The sequence below is a fragment of the Heloderma suspectum genome, chromosome 2, assembly GCF_057233095.1.
Source record: "Heloderma suspectum isolate Gila_16-S chromosome 2, 16-S_ref, whole genome shotgun sequence".
NCBI classification, from domain to species: Eukaryota; Metazoa; Chordata; class Lepidosauria; order Squamata; family Helodermatidae; genus Heloderma; species Heloderma suspectum.
This window is the reverse complement of record NC_139459.1, coordinates 22,982,381-22,997,576: the sequence shown is the minus strand read 5'-3', so window position 1 is coordinate 22,997,576 and position 15,196 is coordinate 22,982,381. Positions and strand designations below refer to the sequence as shown.

Genomic DNA, 15,196 nt, shown 5'->3' with positions numbered 1-15,196 from the left:
AGGAGAACGTGGATGGATTGTGCTTATTACCTGTTCCATCCTATCCTGCCTGTACTTCCTCCTTGTCCATCTTGTAAGGCCTTCCTGTCTTCTATAAAATTACACCTATGTTGATGGTACTGCATAAACAGCGGTGGAGTTGGGCAGTGGAGGCTGGTGGCTCTGATGTTGGTGGGGTGGTGGGTCTGCCCTGGGTTTCAGTCAGAACTCTAAAGGAGCTGTCCAAGAAGCACCTTGGATAGCTCCTTTAGAGTTCAGACTGGTTCTGACTGAAACCCGGGGCAGATGCACTGCCCCACTGACCTCGGAGCCACCAGCCTCCACTGAAATTGGGTGTGGTGACTTTTTCTCTCTCTCTTTCCCACTTTGTCCTAGGTCGGCCCTATGCGCTGGTTGGGTCCGCAGACAGATGAGACTATCAAAGGGCTTTGCAAAAGGGGAAAGAAGAACATTTTGTTGGTTCCAATTGCGTTTACCAGTGACCACATTGAAACGCTGTATGAACTGGATATTGAATATGCACAGGTCTTGGCCAATGAGGTAAAACCAATTTTATTTATTACATTTCTGTACCACCCAATCGCCGAAGGTCTCGGGCTGTTCACAATTTTTTTTAAAAAAAATTAAAAATCACCGCTTTTCTCTGGTGGCATTCTGAGCAGGGGATGGTAAAGTTGGAGCCTGGTGGATTTAGCTCCAAGTCATAGCCTTCCCCAAACTGGGGCCTTCAGATGTGGTTGACTACAGCTTCCATCATCCATAGCCAGCATGGCCATTCCAACACATCTGGAGGGCACTAGGTTGGGGAAGACTACATAGGAAGCCATCCCCAACGAACTTGGTCATATTTGCTTCAGAGGACCAAACAGAACATTACTTTAAAGTCACAGCTATGTATTTTTTTCTCAGTTTTACTGTAGAGTCGGTGCTGGGAGCTTGATCAGGATCATGCCTGTAGCAGGTAGGGGAAGGGGTTCAAGTTCCCTACCCTTCACACTAGGGTCTCACTGTGGATCGGTCCCCTTGTACCTACACTAGAGTAAAAAGTGTGTGTGGGGGGGGGGGAACGTAGCTGCTAGCTACATTTTTAAAGTCTGTTTTGTCCCTGAGTAAACACATAGCCTGCTTTCCAGCTGAAACTCGCTCCCAAAATGCCTTAGAGCCTTTCTTCATGAGGCTTTTATTGTGCGCTCTTGATAGCTCACTCAAGTTAGTTTGAAGGTTCTTTTGCATGACGTCGGGTCCTTTACATGACATCGTCATCCTCCAGGCCCTCCCGTGCTTTGCAACTATTATCACAGTTTTTTTTCTAATGAGGAAATTCTGGTATATCCTGAATGGCGCCATGAAACCCTTCGTGTAATTGCACAATTCCACTATACCACAATGCCTCTAGTGGTTGTATAATAAAACATACAGAAGGCCAGAGAAAGAAAAGCCCTGGAAAAAGCATGTGTAAAGGAGGCGATCTTAATCCCGCAAAGAATCCAGAAACAGAAGCCTCGGTAAAGATGCAGATAAAAGCCTCATGTAGATAATGCCCTTGCAGCACTTAAAAACCAACACAAATATACGATATATTACAGGTAAAAGGGTGTTTGTCTGTGACATTCTCTTCTGGCCGCTGGCAGTTGATGACATGGTCCAGGTTCCAGGCTCTTTTCTCCAAGGGGATGGAGTGGAAGGAGCTGCAAGCTGATGGTAGAGATATCAACCCACCCACAGAAGTCGCCCTTTCATGGATGAGGTGTTGGTTGGATGTAACCAGTAAATATCTAGCGTGGGTTGTAGATACAGAAAACTAGAAGCACATTTGCAAAAATTGGTGCATGTGTGTGTGTTTTGGACAAAACAGCTGGTGCTAGTATTATTATGTGGGGTGGGGAGCCATTTTCCAGGGAGCCATTTTCCCACAGCCCATGATAGTCTGGTAAGGTGTCTGCAGAAAGGAACCATGTGATTTGACCCATGTAATTTGTAGAGAGGAAGCATTGTTATGGATTTGGCCATTGCTGAAGTTTTTCAAACTAGTTTCAGTATTTAGGTAGCCTTTGACTGTCGGATAATTATTCATAGCCATTCAGTACACATAAGTATTTGGTACACTTGAAACAAAGCATGCACCAAAATTGTTCCAGGTAGATTCAATTTTGGGTTTGGACTAAAAAGAATGAGTAAGAGGGAAATCTTTTTGATCCGTTTTTAGTTTTATTAGCAATATACTTATAACATCACATCAAAATATAACTCGCCTAAAATAAATCAGAACATTGCTTGTTAAACAGAGCATTGCTAAAAATTCTCAAATATTAATAGCTTAACAGGAAATAGTTTTTCCTAAACGTTTCTTGCTCTTAGACTTCTAGTCCTAATAGCTTAAAAAGGAGAGATCTCATTCTAATTACCAAGTTCTCCATTCAATACTGAATAGGCCAGTCAACTGACAGGTAGACAAGCCTGATGAGCTTCTAATAAGAACGCCTCTTGTTCTAAAATCAGCACATACTTGCTCCTTTTTGTGTAGAGATTACCTCATAGTTAATGTTATCTACTGTCCCATAAATTGGAGCTCACAGTCCTAGGGCACAATCCTATTCGATCTGCCCTGGGTACTCGTAAGACTCTGAGGGTTATGTGAATCTGATACAAAGCAGGAGATGCATCTTGCCTTCCGCCTCTGCATTTCACTAGATTAGTGTTTTGCCTGTCTAGCGGAGGCTTCAGGGAGGGGAAAGGAAGGAGGTTGGGTATAGTTCAGATCTCCACATCCCTAGTCTCCTCCCCACCCTGCCCACCAACACGCCCCCTTTAACCCCTCTGTGAGCTCATAGAAGCAGCTGGTGCAGTTCTCTCTGTGCATGCTGCAAGGGGGTGGGGGAGGAGTGGGGAGCTCAGTTTCTTGGCTCCGAGGTGGGAGTGCTGTCTCCGGCCTCGGATCCAGGAATCCGAAATATTCTACGTCCCCAGACGCTGTATTGAGAACATAGGACTGCTCCCTTAATTATCTTACTGTTACTAAAAATTTCTTAAAAATCAGAACATATAAAAATAAGACATACACCTTTCAGGCTAGATAAGATCAATTCCGAATCATACCTTTGAGAAGATAGCTCCTTACTCAAAATTTGCTAATTAAACCTCTCTATACTTTTTTCTAGACATCTGTATATCAAGCTTTTGATGTGTATACCTTACACAATATTTTTTGCTCATTAATTGCTAAGCGAAAACTTTACACTTTTTACCTGGAATAATAGTCTCACACCTGTTCATTACTCAAACAACTCTTTGACCCAAGTGATAGGGTTTAAACTTAGCATTTTCTCTTTGACTACCATCCAGGTCAACTTAACAATTGTTTGTTTTTTTGCCAGTTAACCAGAATTCATTGTAAGCCTACTTGTGTCTTTGTGTGTCATCCCTTTAATACAATTACTACTTCTTTACTTATTTTTGTTTTCAAATTCTCAATGATTTATCATTAAACATTTGGCATTTGCATTTCATAATAAGACATCCTATACTGATTTAAGAGAGGCAGGTTAGCAATTTATCAATAGCCTTCCAAGCAAATCCAATAAAGTGAAATCAGCTATTTCCTAAAAATCCAAGACACCATGTGATTTGGCCCCTGTGACTTGTGAGAGAAACCATGTGATTTGGCCCATATGGTTTCTCTCTCAAGGTTTTGCCGGAGTGAACTATAGGACTCCTCTGCCACTCTGGGAATTTATGAACTGAGCCCAATTCTATACTCCTTCATTCCTATTGCTGTCTACGTTGTCCTTGAAACACAAATATTTTGTGTAAGGCTTAACCAAAGCCAAGTCAAGTGATAGTAATGTCTTAACCATTATCCCCCCTCTCTCCCCTTCTCCAGTGTGGAGTCGAAAACATCAGAAGAGCAGAATCCCTGAATGGAAATCCATTATTTGCCAAGGTAATTGTACCCCTGGAGAGAAATTTGGGGATCACCAGGGAGCCTAGTACTGATGGACTCATATCTCCCCAGTCTCTTAGCCACCAGAAGTGTTCTCACAGCCACCCCTCCCAGTTGCTGGGTCTCCACCAGCCCTAATCCATGCTTCCTGTCTGGGGCCCTGTGGTGACAAAAGTGAAATCTGAAGCAGTGTTGTCCTTAGTGCAGAAAAGGGCAAGTAAAATGATCAAGAGGCTGGAGCATCTCCCCTCTGAGCGAAGGTTACAACAGCTGGGATTGTTTAGCTTGGGCTAAAAGGTAGGGGAGACATGCTAGAGGTGTACAAAATTGTGCATGGTGTGGAGAATGTGGATAGGGAGACACGTTTCTCCCTCTCTCAAAATACTAGAACCCGGGGTTATCCCATGAAGTTGATTGGTGGGAGATAAAAGGAAGTACTTCTTCACACAGCACATAGTTAAGCTATGGAACTTGCTACCACAGGACGTAGTGATGGCCACCAATTTAGATGGCTTTAAAAGGGGGTTGGACAAATTCCTGGAGGAGAAGGCTATCAATAGCTGCTAGTCCTGATGGCTATATGCTACCTCTGGTACCAGAGGCAGTGAGTCTATGTACACCAGTTGCAGGGGAAATGGGCGGGACGGTGCTGTTGCACTCATGTCCTGCTTGTGGGTTTCCCGTGGGCAGCTGGTTGGCCACTGTGTGAACAGAATGCTGGACTAGATGGGCCCTTGGTCTGATCCAGCATGGTTCTAATTATGTTCTTATAGGACAAGGGTGCAGAACATTTTTCAGCCCAAGGGCCAAATTCAATTTTGGAGAAGTTCTCAGGGGCTGCATTCCAGTGGTGGGCGGGGCTGAAAGCAAACGGGGCCAGGGCCAGAATACCGGCATGTTTTACCTTAAAGCTCTTCCTGTCAGTAATTAAGACTTAGGAAAAGCATTTCAACCTTGTAGAAAGGTGAAAAAAACTGCACAAAAGCCAGGAAACTACCAAACAGTTGGGTGGAAGGGGATAGATCTGCGGAACAGACGTGGCCATCTAGGGACAAGAGGGCCAGATTTGGCGCCCAGGAGGGCCATTTGTCCACCGGCCTGAGATTCTGCACACCTGTTACAGGACGTAAGCTCCCTGGGGCATGACTGGGCAATTGCACAACTACCAGTTCTTCACTGAACTCAGGAAGGGAAAGGACAGAGAGAAGACTTCTTTCGGCATGTGTCCAGAGTTATAGGCCCTGACCTCCCACATGTCTCAGCGGTTCCAAATATTTAAGAGCTCTCTGGGTATGCTTGTTTTCTAGTTGTTCAGTCATCCAGCTTTTAAAATAATGGTTGCATATGCCTTAGCAATTATATTACCCAGATGCATAAAACATAATAATAAGGAGAAGTAGAAGTCATCTGTCTGGGTGGTTACACGTAACCTGGCCTATTTTCTCTGGGCTGGCATTTTAAAGCCAAGTTTTTAACATGCTCATTTTGTTAACTTTTACAACATTCGGGGAAGATTGATCCAGTACACCTTTGTAGCCTGTATGGCGGCTTGTCCTTTAACTGTCCTAGACCTTATTATTATCATCATCATCACCACCACCACCGCCCTCCCCCCCCTCCCGATCAGGCAGTGATGAACTTGGTTGGTTCATTGGTTGCCTCAGTTAAAGTTTGTGGCTCCCCTCCCCCCCATTTTTGGCATTTTAATTCTTATATGAAAACACTTTGATCCATCCAGCAAGAGAGGTCTGTGTGCCAAAGCAGGCAGCTGAATCTGCATTTGTTATTTATTATATTTATTATAAGTATTTTTATACTTGTACCACTCTTGGGAAAGTGTTCCACCGTTGGGGTGCCACCATTGAGAAGGCTCTCACCTCAGATGATAGGGCCACCCAAAGGAGGTCCTCCATTGAAGATCTTAATGGACAGGAAGGAAGGTACATATAGAGACAGGTGGGCCTTAAAGCTCCTGAAAGGCCAAAACAAGCACTTTTGAATTGGGCTGAGAAATGAACTGGGAACCAATGTGGTTGGCCTAGCAGAAGCATAATATGACCATAATGCCCAGTCCCTGTTAATAATCTAGCAGCCGCATTCTGTGCTAACTGCAGTTGCCAAACTGTCTTCAAAGGCAGCCTCACATATAGAACATTATAAAACAGCTTGGATGCATCTTTTGCTGCAAATGGCATTGTACACTGGATTCACTTTTTGATGCATCTCCTTGCACATTTGGAGCAAGACTGAGCCCAGAAAGGGCTCTTCTAATCCTGTCAGGGAACTCTTCTATCAGTTTGTAATTGCCTTAGTATTTTAATAATTCATAATTCATTAGACTGCTTGGAGTTGATTACCTAGTCTAACTGTTTCAAATGAGCCTTCCCACATCCTGTGATCGTCAGGAGAGGACCTGCTTTGTGTCCCTGGCTGAGGGGCTGGCAACAGGGCCTTCTCTGTGGTAGCATCCAGGCTGTGGAATCTGTTCCCTCACTTCTGTCCAGCCGCAAGTTAAAATGGTGCTATTCAGGTGGACATTTCTTAGAGGTCCTGAGAATTTGACTTGCATGTGCTGTGGGACTTGGCTTGTTAATTGCTACTGTATCAAGTTTTTAAAAATGGTTTATATTGTTTTAATCTTGTCATGATTTGGAGGTCCTTTTATGGCAGAGGTGAGCAACTGGCTGTGCTGGTGAGGGCTGATGGAAGTCATAGGCCAAATCATCTGGAGGCCACAAGTTGCACACCCCTGCTTTATGAGGTGGGAAGGCCAGAGCATAAATAGTTTAATACATTACTCAAATATTAAATATTCCATTGAAATGGGCCTGAAAAATCTATGTGAACTAGAAAATTCTTACGAATCCTAGTGTTTTTTAATTTTAAAAAAAACCAAATAGACTTGTGGCACCTTAAAGACTAACAAATTTATTCTGGCAAAAGCTTTTGTGGACTGTACCTTACTTCATCAAAAGAATGCCTCAGTGAGTTTCTTCACGAGGCTCATGGATTTTCATTCCATTTGGCTTTATATTTTTTTTACCCCTTGTAAAAAAAATTAAAATTAAAAAAAATACTAGCTTGTAATAATAATATTTTTCAGGTGCTCTATAAAAGTGATAGAATCACTTACGGCACAATCTTATGGATGTTTAGGCAGAAAAACGTCCTACAGCTCCCAGTATACCCCAGCCATCCATGGCTGGCTGAGGAATGCTGGGAGTTGTAGGATTTTTTCCTGTCTAAACATCCATAGGACTGCACCCTTAGTAACTTATACTTTGTACACAATTATTCCATATTTCTTGTATTATAGGATTCTGCTGTTCATAAAAAATTCTCATTTGGGTCAATCTTATTTCTTTCAACTTATTTTTCCTGACTGCTTTTCCTTTTATGTCAAACTCTGGGTGCGCTCAAATTGGTATTAATGGAGAAACCCCTGGCATTAGTTTCTCTTTCCTGAAGTTCCATGCTTTTAATAATCCTTTTATTGTACTTCCATTATTTCTTATTTGTTGTTTTATATACTTTTTAATATAAAACATATTTTGTAATTCCTCTTCCTTTAATCCCATCAATTCCCTTTCTATATCTATCCAATTTACCCTCTCCCCTTCCTTCGTTATTGTTAACATATGTCTTAATTGGTGCACATCATAAGTTTTCAAATGTGGTATACCCCATCCTCCGTCTTGCATGGATCTATATCTGAAAACCTTTGCTGTTCATGGCCTTTTAGCCTTAAAATTAATTTTTTCTATGTTTTGCCATGTTTGAAACCTTTTAAATGGGATTTCTTGGGAAACGGGAAGCACATTAAAAAGATAACTAATTTTGGTAGTACCATCATTTTTGTAGTCATAATCCAATCAGAAAGTGTTAAATTTGTCTTTTCCCATCTGGCTATGTCATTCTTTATTTCCTCCTATGTTGTTGTTCAGTCGTTCAGTCGTGTCCGACTCTTCGTGACCCCATGGACCATAGCACGCCAGGCCTTCCTGTCCTGCGCTCTCTCCCGGAGTGTGCTCAAGTTCATATTCATTGCATCGGTGATGCTATCTAGCCATCTCATCCTCTGTCGTCCCCTTCTCCTTTTGCCTTCAGTCTTTCCCAGCATCAGGGACTTTTCCAGAGAGTTTTCTCTTCGCATTAGGTGGCCAAAATATTGGAGCTTCAGCTTCAGTATCTGTCCTTCCAATGAGCACTCAGGGTTGATTTCCTTTAGGATTGACTGATTTGACCTCCTTGCAGTCCAGGGGACTCGTAAGAGTCTTCTCCAGCACCACAGTTCGAAAGCATCAATTCTTCGGCGCTCAGCCTTCCTTAGAATCCAGCTCTCACAGCCATACATTACTACTGGGAAAACCATAGCTTTGATTAGACGGGCCTTTGTTGGCAAGGTGATGTCTCTGCTTCTTACTATGCTGGCTAGGTTTGCCATATCTTTCCTCCCAAGGAGCAAGCGTCTTTTAATTTCATGGCTACAGTCACCGTCTGCGGTGATCTTGGAGCCCAAGAAAGTAAAATCTGTCACTGCTTCCATTTCTTCCCCTTCTATAAGTGATGGGGCCAGATGCCATGATCTTAGTTTTTTTAATGTTGAGTTTCAAACCAGCTTTTGCACTCTCCTCTTTCACCCTCAACAAGAGGCTCTTGAGATCCTCTTCGCTTTCTGCCATTAGGGTGGTATCGTCTGCATATCGGAGGTTGTTGATAATTCTCCCGGCAATCTTAATTCTGACCTGTGATTCATCCAACCTGGCGTTTCTCATGATGTACTCTGCATATAAGTTAAATAAGCAGGGTGACAGTATGCAGCCTTGTCGTACTCCTTTCCCAATTTTGAACCACTCAGTTGTTCCATGTCTGGTTCTTACTGTTGCTTCTTGACCCTCGTACAGGTTTCTCAGGAGACAGGTAAGGTGTTCTGGTACTCGCATCACTTTAAGAATTTGCCGCAGTTTGTTGTGATCCACACAATCAAAGGCTTTAGCGTAGTCAATGAAGCAGAAATAGACGTTTTTCTGGAATTCTCTTGCTTTCTCCATGATGCAGCGAATGTTGGCGATTTGATCTCTAGTTCCTCTGCCTCTTCGAAACCCCGCTTGTACTTCCAGTAGTTCTCAGTTCGCATACTGCTGAAGCCTAGCTTGTAGGATTTTGAGCATCACCTTGCTGGCATGTGAAATGAGCACAATTGTGCGGTAGTTTGAACACTCTTTGGCATTGTCCTTCTTTGGAATTGGAATGTAAACTGACCTTTTCCAGTCTTGTGGCCACTGTTGAGTGTTCCAGATTTGTTGGCATATTGAATGCAGCACTTTAACAGCATCATCTTTTAGGATTTTAAATAGCTCAGCTGGAATACTGTCATCTCTGCTAGTTTTGTTGTTACTAATGCTTCCTAAGGCCCACTTGACTTCACTCTCTAGGATGTCCAGCTCAAGTTCAGTGACCGCACTATCATGGCTATCAGGGACATTCAGATCTTTCCTGTATAGTTCTTCTGTGTATTCTTGCCATCTCTTCTTAATCTCATCTGCTTCTGTTAGGTCCCTGCCTTCTTTGTCCTTTATCATGCCCATCTTTGCACAAAACGTTCCCTTGATATCTCCGATTTTCTTGAAGAGATCTCTAGCCTTTCCCATTCTGTTGTTTTCCTCGATTTCTTTGCATTGTTCATTTCAGAAGGCCTTCTTGTCTCTCCTTGCTATTCTCTGGAACTCTGCATTCAGTTGCATATATCTTCCCCTTTCTCCCTTGCTTTTCACTTCCCTTCTTTCCTCAGCTACTTGTAAAGCCTCATCAGACAGCCACTTTGCTTTCTTGCATTTCTTTTTCTTTGGGATGGATTGAGTTGCTGCCTCCTGAACAATGTTACGGACCTGCATCCATAGTTCCTCAGGCACTCTGTCTATCAGGTCTAATCCCTGGAATCTATTCCTCACCTCCACTGTATATTCATAAGGGATATGATTTAGGTTATACCTGAATGGTTTAGTGGTTTTCCCTACGTTCTTCAATTTAAGCTGAAATTTTGCAACAAGAAGCTCATGATCTGAGCCACAGTCCATCTTTGGCTGCAAAGGACATAATCAATCTGATTTCGATATTGACCATCTGGTGATGTCCATGTGTAGAGTCGTCTCTTGTGCTGTTGGAAAAGAGTGTTTGCTATGATCAGCGTGTTCTCTTGGCAAAACTCTATTAGCTTTTGTCCTGCTTCATTTTGTACACCAAGGCCATGCCTGCCTATTATCCCGGTGATTTCTTGACTTCCTACTTTAGCATTCCAATCCCCTATGATGAAGAGGACATCTTTGTTTGGTGTTAGTTCTAGAAGGTGTTGTAGGTCTTCATAGAACCGATCAACCTCAGCTTCTTTGGCATCAGTGGTTGGGGCATAGACCTGAATTACTGTGATGTTGAATGGTTTGCCTTGGTTTCGTACTGAGATCATTCTATCGTTTTTAAGATTGTACCCCAGTACTGCTTTTCCCACCCTTTTGTTGACTATGAGCGCTACTCCATTTCTTCTAAGGGATTCTTGCCCACAGTAGTAGATATGATGGTCACCTGAATTAAATTCGCCCATGCCTGTCCATTTTAGTTCGCTGATTCCCAAGATGTTGATGTTCAATCTTGCCATCTCATGTTTGACCACCTCCAGCTTACCTTGATTCATTGATCTGACATTCCAGGTTCCTAAACAATATTGTTCTTTACAGCATCGGATTTTCTTTTCACCACCAGACACATCCACAGCTGAGTGTCCTTTCAGCTTTGGCCCAGCCGCTTCGCTCTTTGTGGCGCTACTTGGAAATACCCTCTGCTCTTCCCCAGTAGTATATTGGACACCTTCCGACCTGAGGGGCTCATCTTCCGGCGTCATCTCTTTTAGCCTTGTGATATGTTCCATGGGGTTTTCTTGGCAAGAATACTGGAGTAGGTTGCCATTTCCTTCTCCAGTGGACCACATTTTGTCAGAACTCTCTGCCATGACCTGTCCGTCTTGGGTGGCCCTGCACGGCATAGCTTATGGCTTCACTGAGTTACACAAGCCCCTTCGCCACAACAAGGCAGTGATCCATGAAGGCGAATATCCTTATTACCCCTGATTATGTCAGCCAGAAACTCAGTTACCATTGTAAACAAAAGTGGTGAAAGAGGGCATCTCAGCCTTGTTCCTAAATTAAAGGCGCAATCCTGTGGAGATAGATGGCCGTCTCTAAACTCCGAGGCGACCGCCTAGCCAATGCAGGGCAGGAGAAGCACAGAGGGGATCGTCTCCTCCGCCCTTCTCCTGATCTGCATTCGTGGCTAGTCAATGGTGGCCGGATGACACTTAGGATGTGTTGTACCAGCATTTCCGCCCACCCCCCAGGAACACCCCCTTTACGCCACTCCGCACTGTTTTTCGGAGTGCTGAGCACGGGGCCATTCTGTGCTGCCTACGAGGCAGCGCGGCAGGGGGGAAGGTCGGTTCTCAGAGAACTGACCTCAGAGTGCAGGCTCTGAGATCACTTCCCAGAAACCAACTTACCCTGTGGCTGTGTAGCCGCTGACTAGCAGCCATAAGATTGCTCCCTAAGCCTTATTTCTTCTGTCTCTAATCTACTGTATCTTATTTTTGCTGTTGTTTGTACAAATATCGCCTGTATTATATGTTTAAACACCCTTAGTCACTTATACTCTGGCTTACTTGTCAGCTAGAAGCCTAATGTTGGTTTTAAAATTACCTTTTCAGGCTTTGGCAGACTTGGTCCATTCGCATCTCCAGTCGAATGAAATATGCTCCAAGCAGTTAACCCTCAGTTGTCCGCTGTGTGTGAATCCGACGTGCCGAAAGACAAAATCATTCTTTACTGGTCAAGAGCTGTGAATGCGCCATTGCAGAGGGACAGCCTGGGCTCCTCCGTCAGAGCGACCTTGCGGATTCTGCAAAGCTGGCCCATCTGATTCTTTTGCCCTCACAGGCCTGCTTCACTGACGTTTTGCCTCCTGTGTGAAGCACTTCCCGAGTGGGGTTTGCATTGGGATGAAAGAGGGATGAATTTGGAATCTTTTCTTCTTTTTTCTATTGAGGGATCTTGCTTTGGAAGGGATGTAACGTTTTAAGGGCTTCATTCTTTGGGTTGCTGAGAATACTTGTCTTCCTATAAAAACTGATAGGCATTCAGGGGGCTCTTAGCACTCCAGAGTATCAAGCCAGTGAGCAAGCACTGAAAAAAATTAGCAAAACAGCTGACACAGATTAGTTATTGTGAGCTGCACATGCTGGCAGAAGTTTTATCGACTTCACTGATTTAACAGAGATGTTGAGTAAGTGGCTGGTGAATTTCGCCTTGTAGGAATCGGGTCCCTGCTCCAGAGTGGCTTGAAACAATTGTAGAAGGGCTACTCCAATGGGTAGTCCTTGCAACTGGAGCTGTCCAAAAATTCAGAGGTTACTTATGAGACAGCCTGGGTTTTGGCTAATTCCTCTTCATTTACAAGCAAGTTGTCATTTACAGGCAAACTGTCAAGTTTGGTGAATGTTGGCATTTCATTGGCAACTCAAGATTTTAGGAGGGCTTGTTTCTGACACTTTACACTGGGAGCATGGTAAATGGCCTGTTCCCTTAAATGATGGAAACAAGGATACAATTTGGACACTTACTTTACTAGCTAATGTTGAGATTTTCTGGTAAATGTCATTATTTTCTGTAATTCTTTCAAGGCCTCTTATCTTAAGATTCTAGCATGTATAAACGTTCAACAGATCTTTGATACTTAACTGTAACATGCATAGTTTGTACACCAATGGGAATTGTCCCATTAACGTAAATGATTTTTGGAACTGCCAGTTGTCACTTCTGCACAATGCTTGTGCTTCTATATGAGGATTCTCTTCTATGTAACCAGCTTTCTGTTCTTCACGGAGGGCTTCCTTCTCTTTGAACAAGTGAGAATATGAGGCTGTTCTTCAGAGCTACTTTATAGATCTGCTTAACGTTTTCCAGCTGTCAAACCACTGTGGTTTTTGTGGGATTTCTATGGATGCAAACTGATCTGGATTTAATTCATGTTGTCAATTAAACCCCAAATGATCTATTAGAATTTTGTTGTTTTTTAAAAAAAACCCATGGTGAACACATAAGACAGTTGGCAGCAAGCTTGTACCTCTTGTCATTGGCAAGCAGGGGATTATAAATTTTCTTAACTCCGATAAATAAAATGTTGGGCTCTGTGTGCACGCGTGTGTTTTTGAAGAACAGAGTATTGAGAGTGGGGAGATAACTTTTCTTTTTTCTTTTTTCCTTTCTTTCTGTTATTATGGTATCCTCACTAAAATATTGTGTGGGTGAGAACTGAGGTATTGAGTAGGTTGTTGGTAATTCTGGAAGTGTTTATAAAGATAAAATAAATAAAAATATGTTTAAAAAAAGAGAGTGGGGAGAGAAGGTTGAATGGTTTGGGACAGAGTTAGGAAGCTGATTCTAAAGTCATTTGGTTAGCAACTATTTTACTTTAGATGGGTGGGGAGCTATCATTGGTTTGGGTGGGTGATTCCCCCCCCCCCCCCCCGGGCCCTCTGCAGCTCTGATAGCATCAGGTGCTTTGGTCAGGGACCCAGCTTTGCCGGCCCCGTGCCTTCCCCCATTTTAACCATGAAGTCTGCATGGCCTTAGGCAAGATGCACTGTTCTTCAGTCTCTGCCTCTCATCTGTACTATGCAGGTAAAATTACCAGCCTACCTTACAAAGTTGTTGTACTCATGCCTGACCATAATGGATACACAGTGCTTTAAATGTTTGGAAGTCTCTTCTCCACTGCAGTACAATTCCTCGATGGCACCTGTTAAAAACATACTTGTTTAATAAACCATTTGGTGATTCTAAGGTTTAGCTTCAGTGGGATTCCTTGTTTGCCTTGTGGATTTTTATTTTGGTTTTACTTGTTTTATCAAATTGTGTATACAGCCTGGAATTTGTTAATGAAGAGCAGTACAGAAATAGTTTAAAAATAATGAATGTTCAGAGTGTGATATAAATGCTTGTTAACATTAACCCACTTTCACTTCTGGTTTGGTTGGTGTGGAGGAAGGGGCTGGATTTGGTCCCAGGATTCCCAGTTGCCAACCAGCTCCTTCCTCATAGATATGTGAGCTGCAGCTAGAGTGAGTTCCCGCAACTGCTAACATGGTTTGTCATGGATGCTTAACCATTTCCAACTTGATTCCCCTTTGGGGGAATTTTGCCTGAAGAGTGGTAAAAGAGGCTAGGGATGGGCGAACTCACCTCGGTCTGCCTCGTGCACCGCTTCATGGACCCCTGGCTGCCTGACCCTGTTTGCCACATGAGCTGCCAGCTGGTCTGCAGGCAAGCATTGCCTGGCTGCTTGCTCCCTTGCCGAGCCACCATTTTGTGCAAAATGGTGGCTCGGCGAGGGAGCGGGGACCTCTGCGCTTCCCCAAATTGGTGCACCAAGTTGGGCAAGTGTGGTGGTCTGCAGACTGGAGTCTGGGAGGGTAAGCGGGGGTGGGGGAGTCTGCCAGACTCCATCCCCCTCTCTGACTCCTGCTTATGTGAGGCGCATCACCTTTCAGGCACTGGATGCTTCCAGTTTGCAAGTGTTCAACTTGCAATGCGTTGAGTGCAATTCCCACATGACTAATATAACTGGCAAACTCGTTTTAACAATAAGTTCCAAGCCATCTGTGGTTACCCCCAGCCTTGGGTCCAGATCAAATGTGAAGAATAACTTCTCTCACACACCCTGCGCTGCCCCCCATAGAATCATAGAATAGTAGGGTTGGAAGGGGCCTATAAGGCCATCGAGTCCAACCCCCTGCTCATTGCAGGAATCTAAATCAAAGCATCCCTGACAGATGGCTGTCCAGCCTCATCTTGAATGCCTCCAGTGTAGGAGAGCCCACCACCTCCCTAGGTAATTGCTTCCATTGTCATATTGCTCTAACAGTCAGGAATTTGTTCCTGATGTTCAGCCAGAATCTGGCTTCCTGTAACTTGAGCCATTATTTCGTGTTCTAAACTCTGGGCTGATCGAGAAGAGATCCTGGCCTTCCTCTCTGTGACAACCTTTGAAGAGTGGTATCATATCTGCCCTCAGTCTTCTTAAGGTAAACATGCCCAGTTCGTTCAGTCTCTTCTCATAGGGCTTTGTTGCCAGTCTCCTGATCCTCTTCATTGCCCTCTGAACCCTCTCCAGTTTGTCTGCTTCCTTCTTAAAGTGTGGCACCCAGAACTGGAC

General features: G+C 43.7%; 1 protein-coding gene across 6 annotated transcripts in view; it reads left to right on the top strand.

Annotated features, from left to right (window-relative positions):
- Positions 1 to 13,824, top strand: part of FECH (ferrochelatase) — a 38,418-nt gene extending 24,594 nt beyond the window's left edge. The window contains exons 9-13 of one of the 6 annotated variants that reach the window (XR_014787514.1): positions 376 to 540; positions 910 to 961; positions 1,587 to 1,767; positions 3,881 to 3,940; positions 11,691 to 13,042. Coding sequence is in view for 5 of the 6 variants with exons in the window: in XM_084832967.1 (XP_084689093.1) it covers positions 376 to 540; positions 1,587 to 1,767; positions 3,881 to 3,940; positions 11,691 to 11,731 (447 nt within the window). In the remaining variant the exon portion in view is untranslated. Of the gene's footprint in view, positions 1 to 375; positions 541 to 909; positions 962 to 1,586; positions 1,768 to 3,880; positions 3,941 to 11,690 lie in introns of those variants that run through there. The other 5 variants (XM_084832968.1, XM_084832967.1, XM_084832971.1 and 2 more) reach the window with 5 other exon arrangements.
- Positions 13,825 to 15,196: the final 1,372 nt, after the last annotated feature.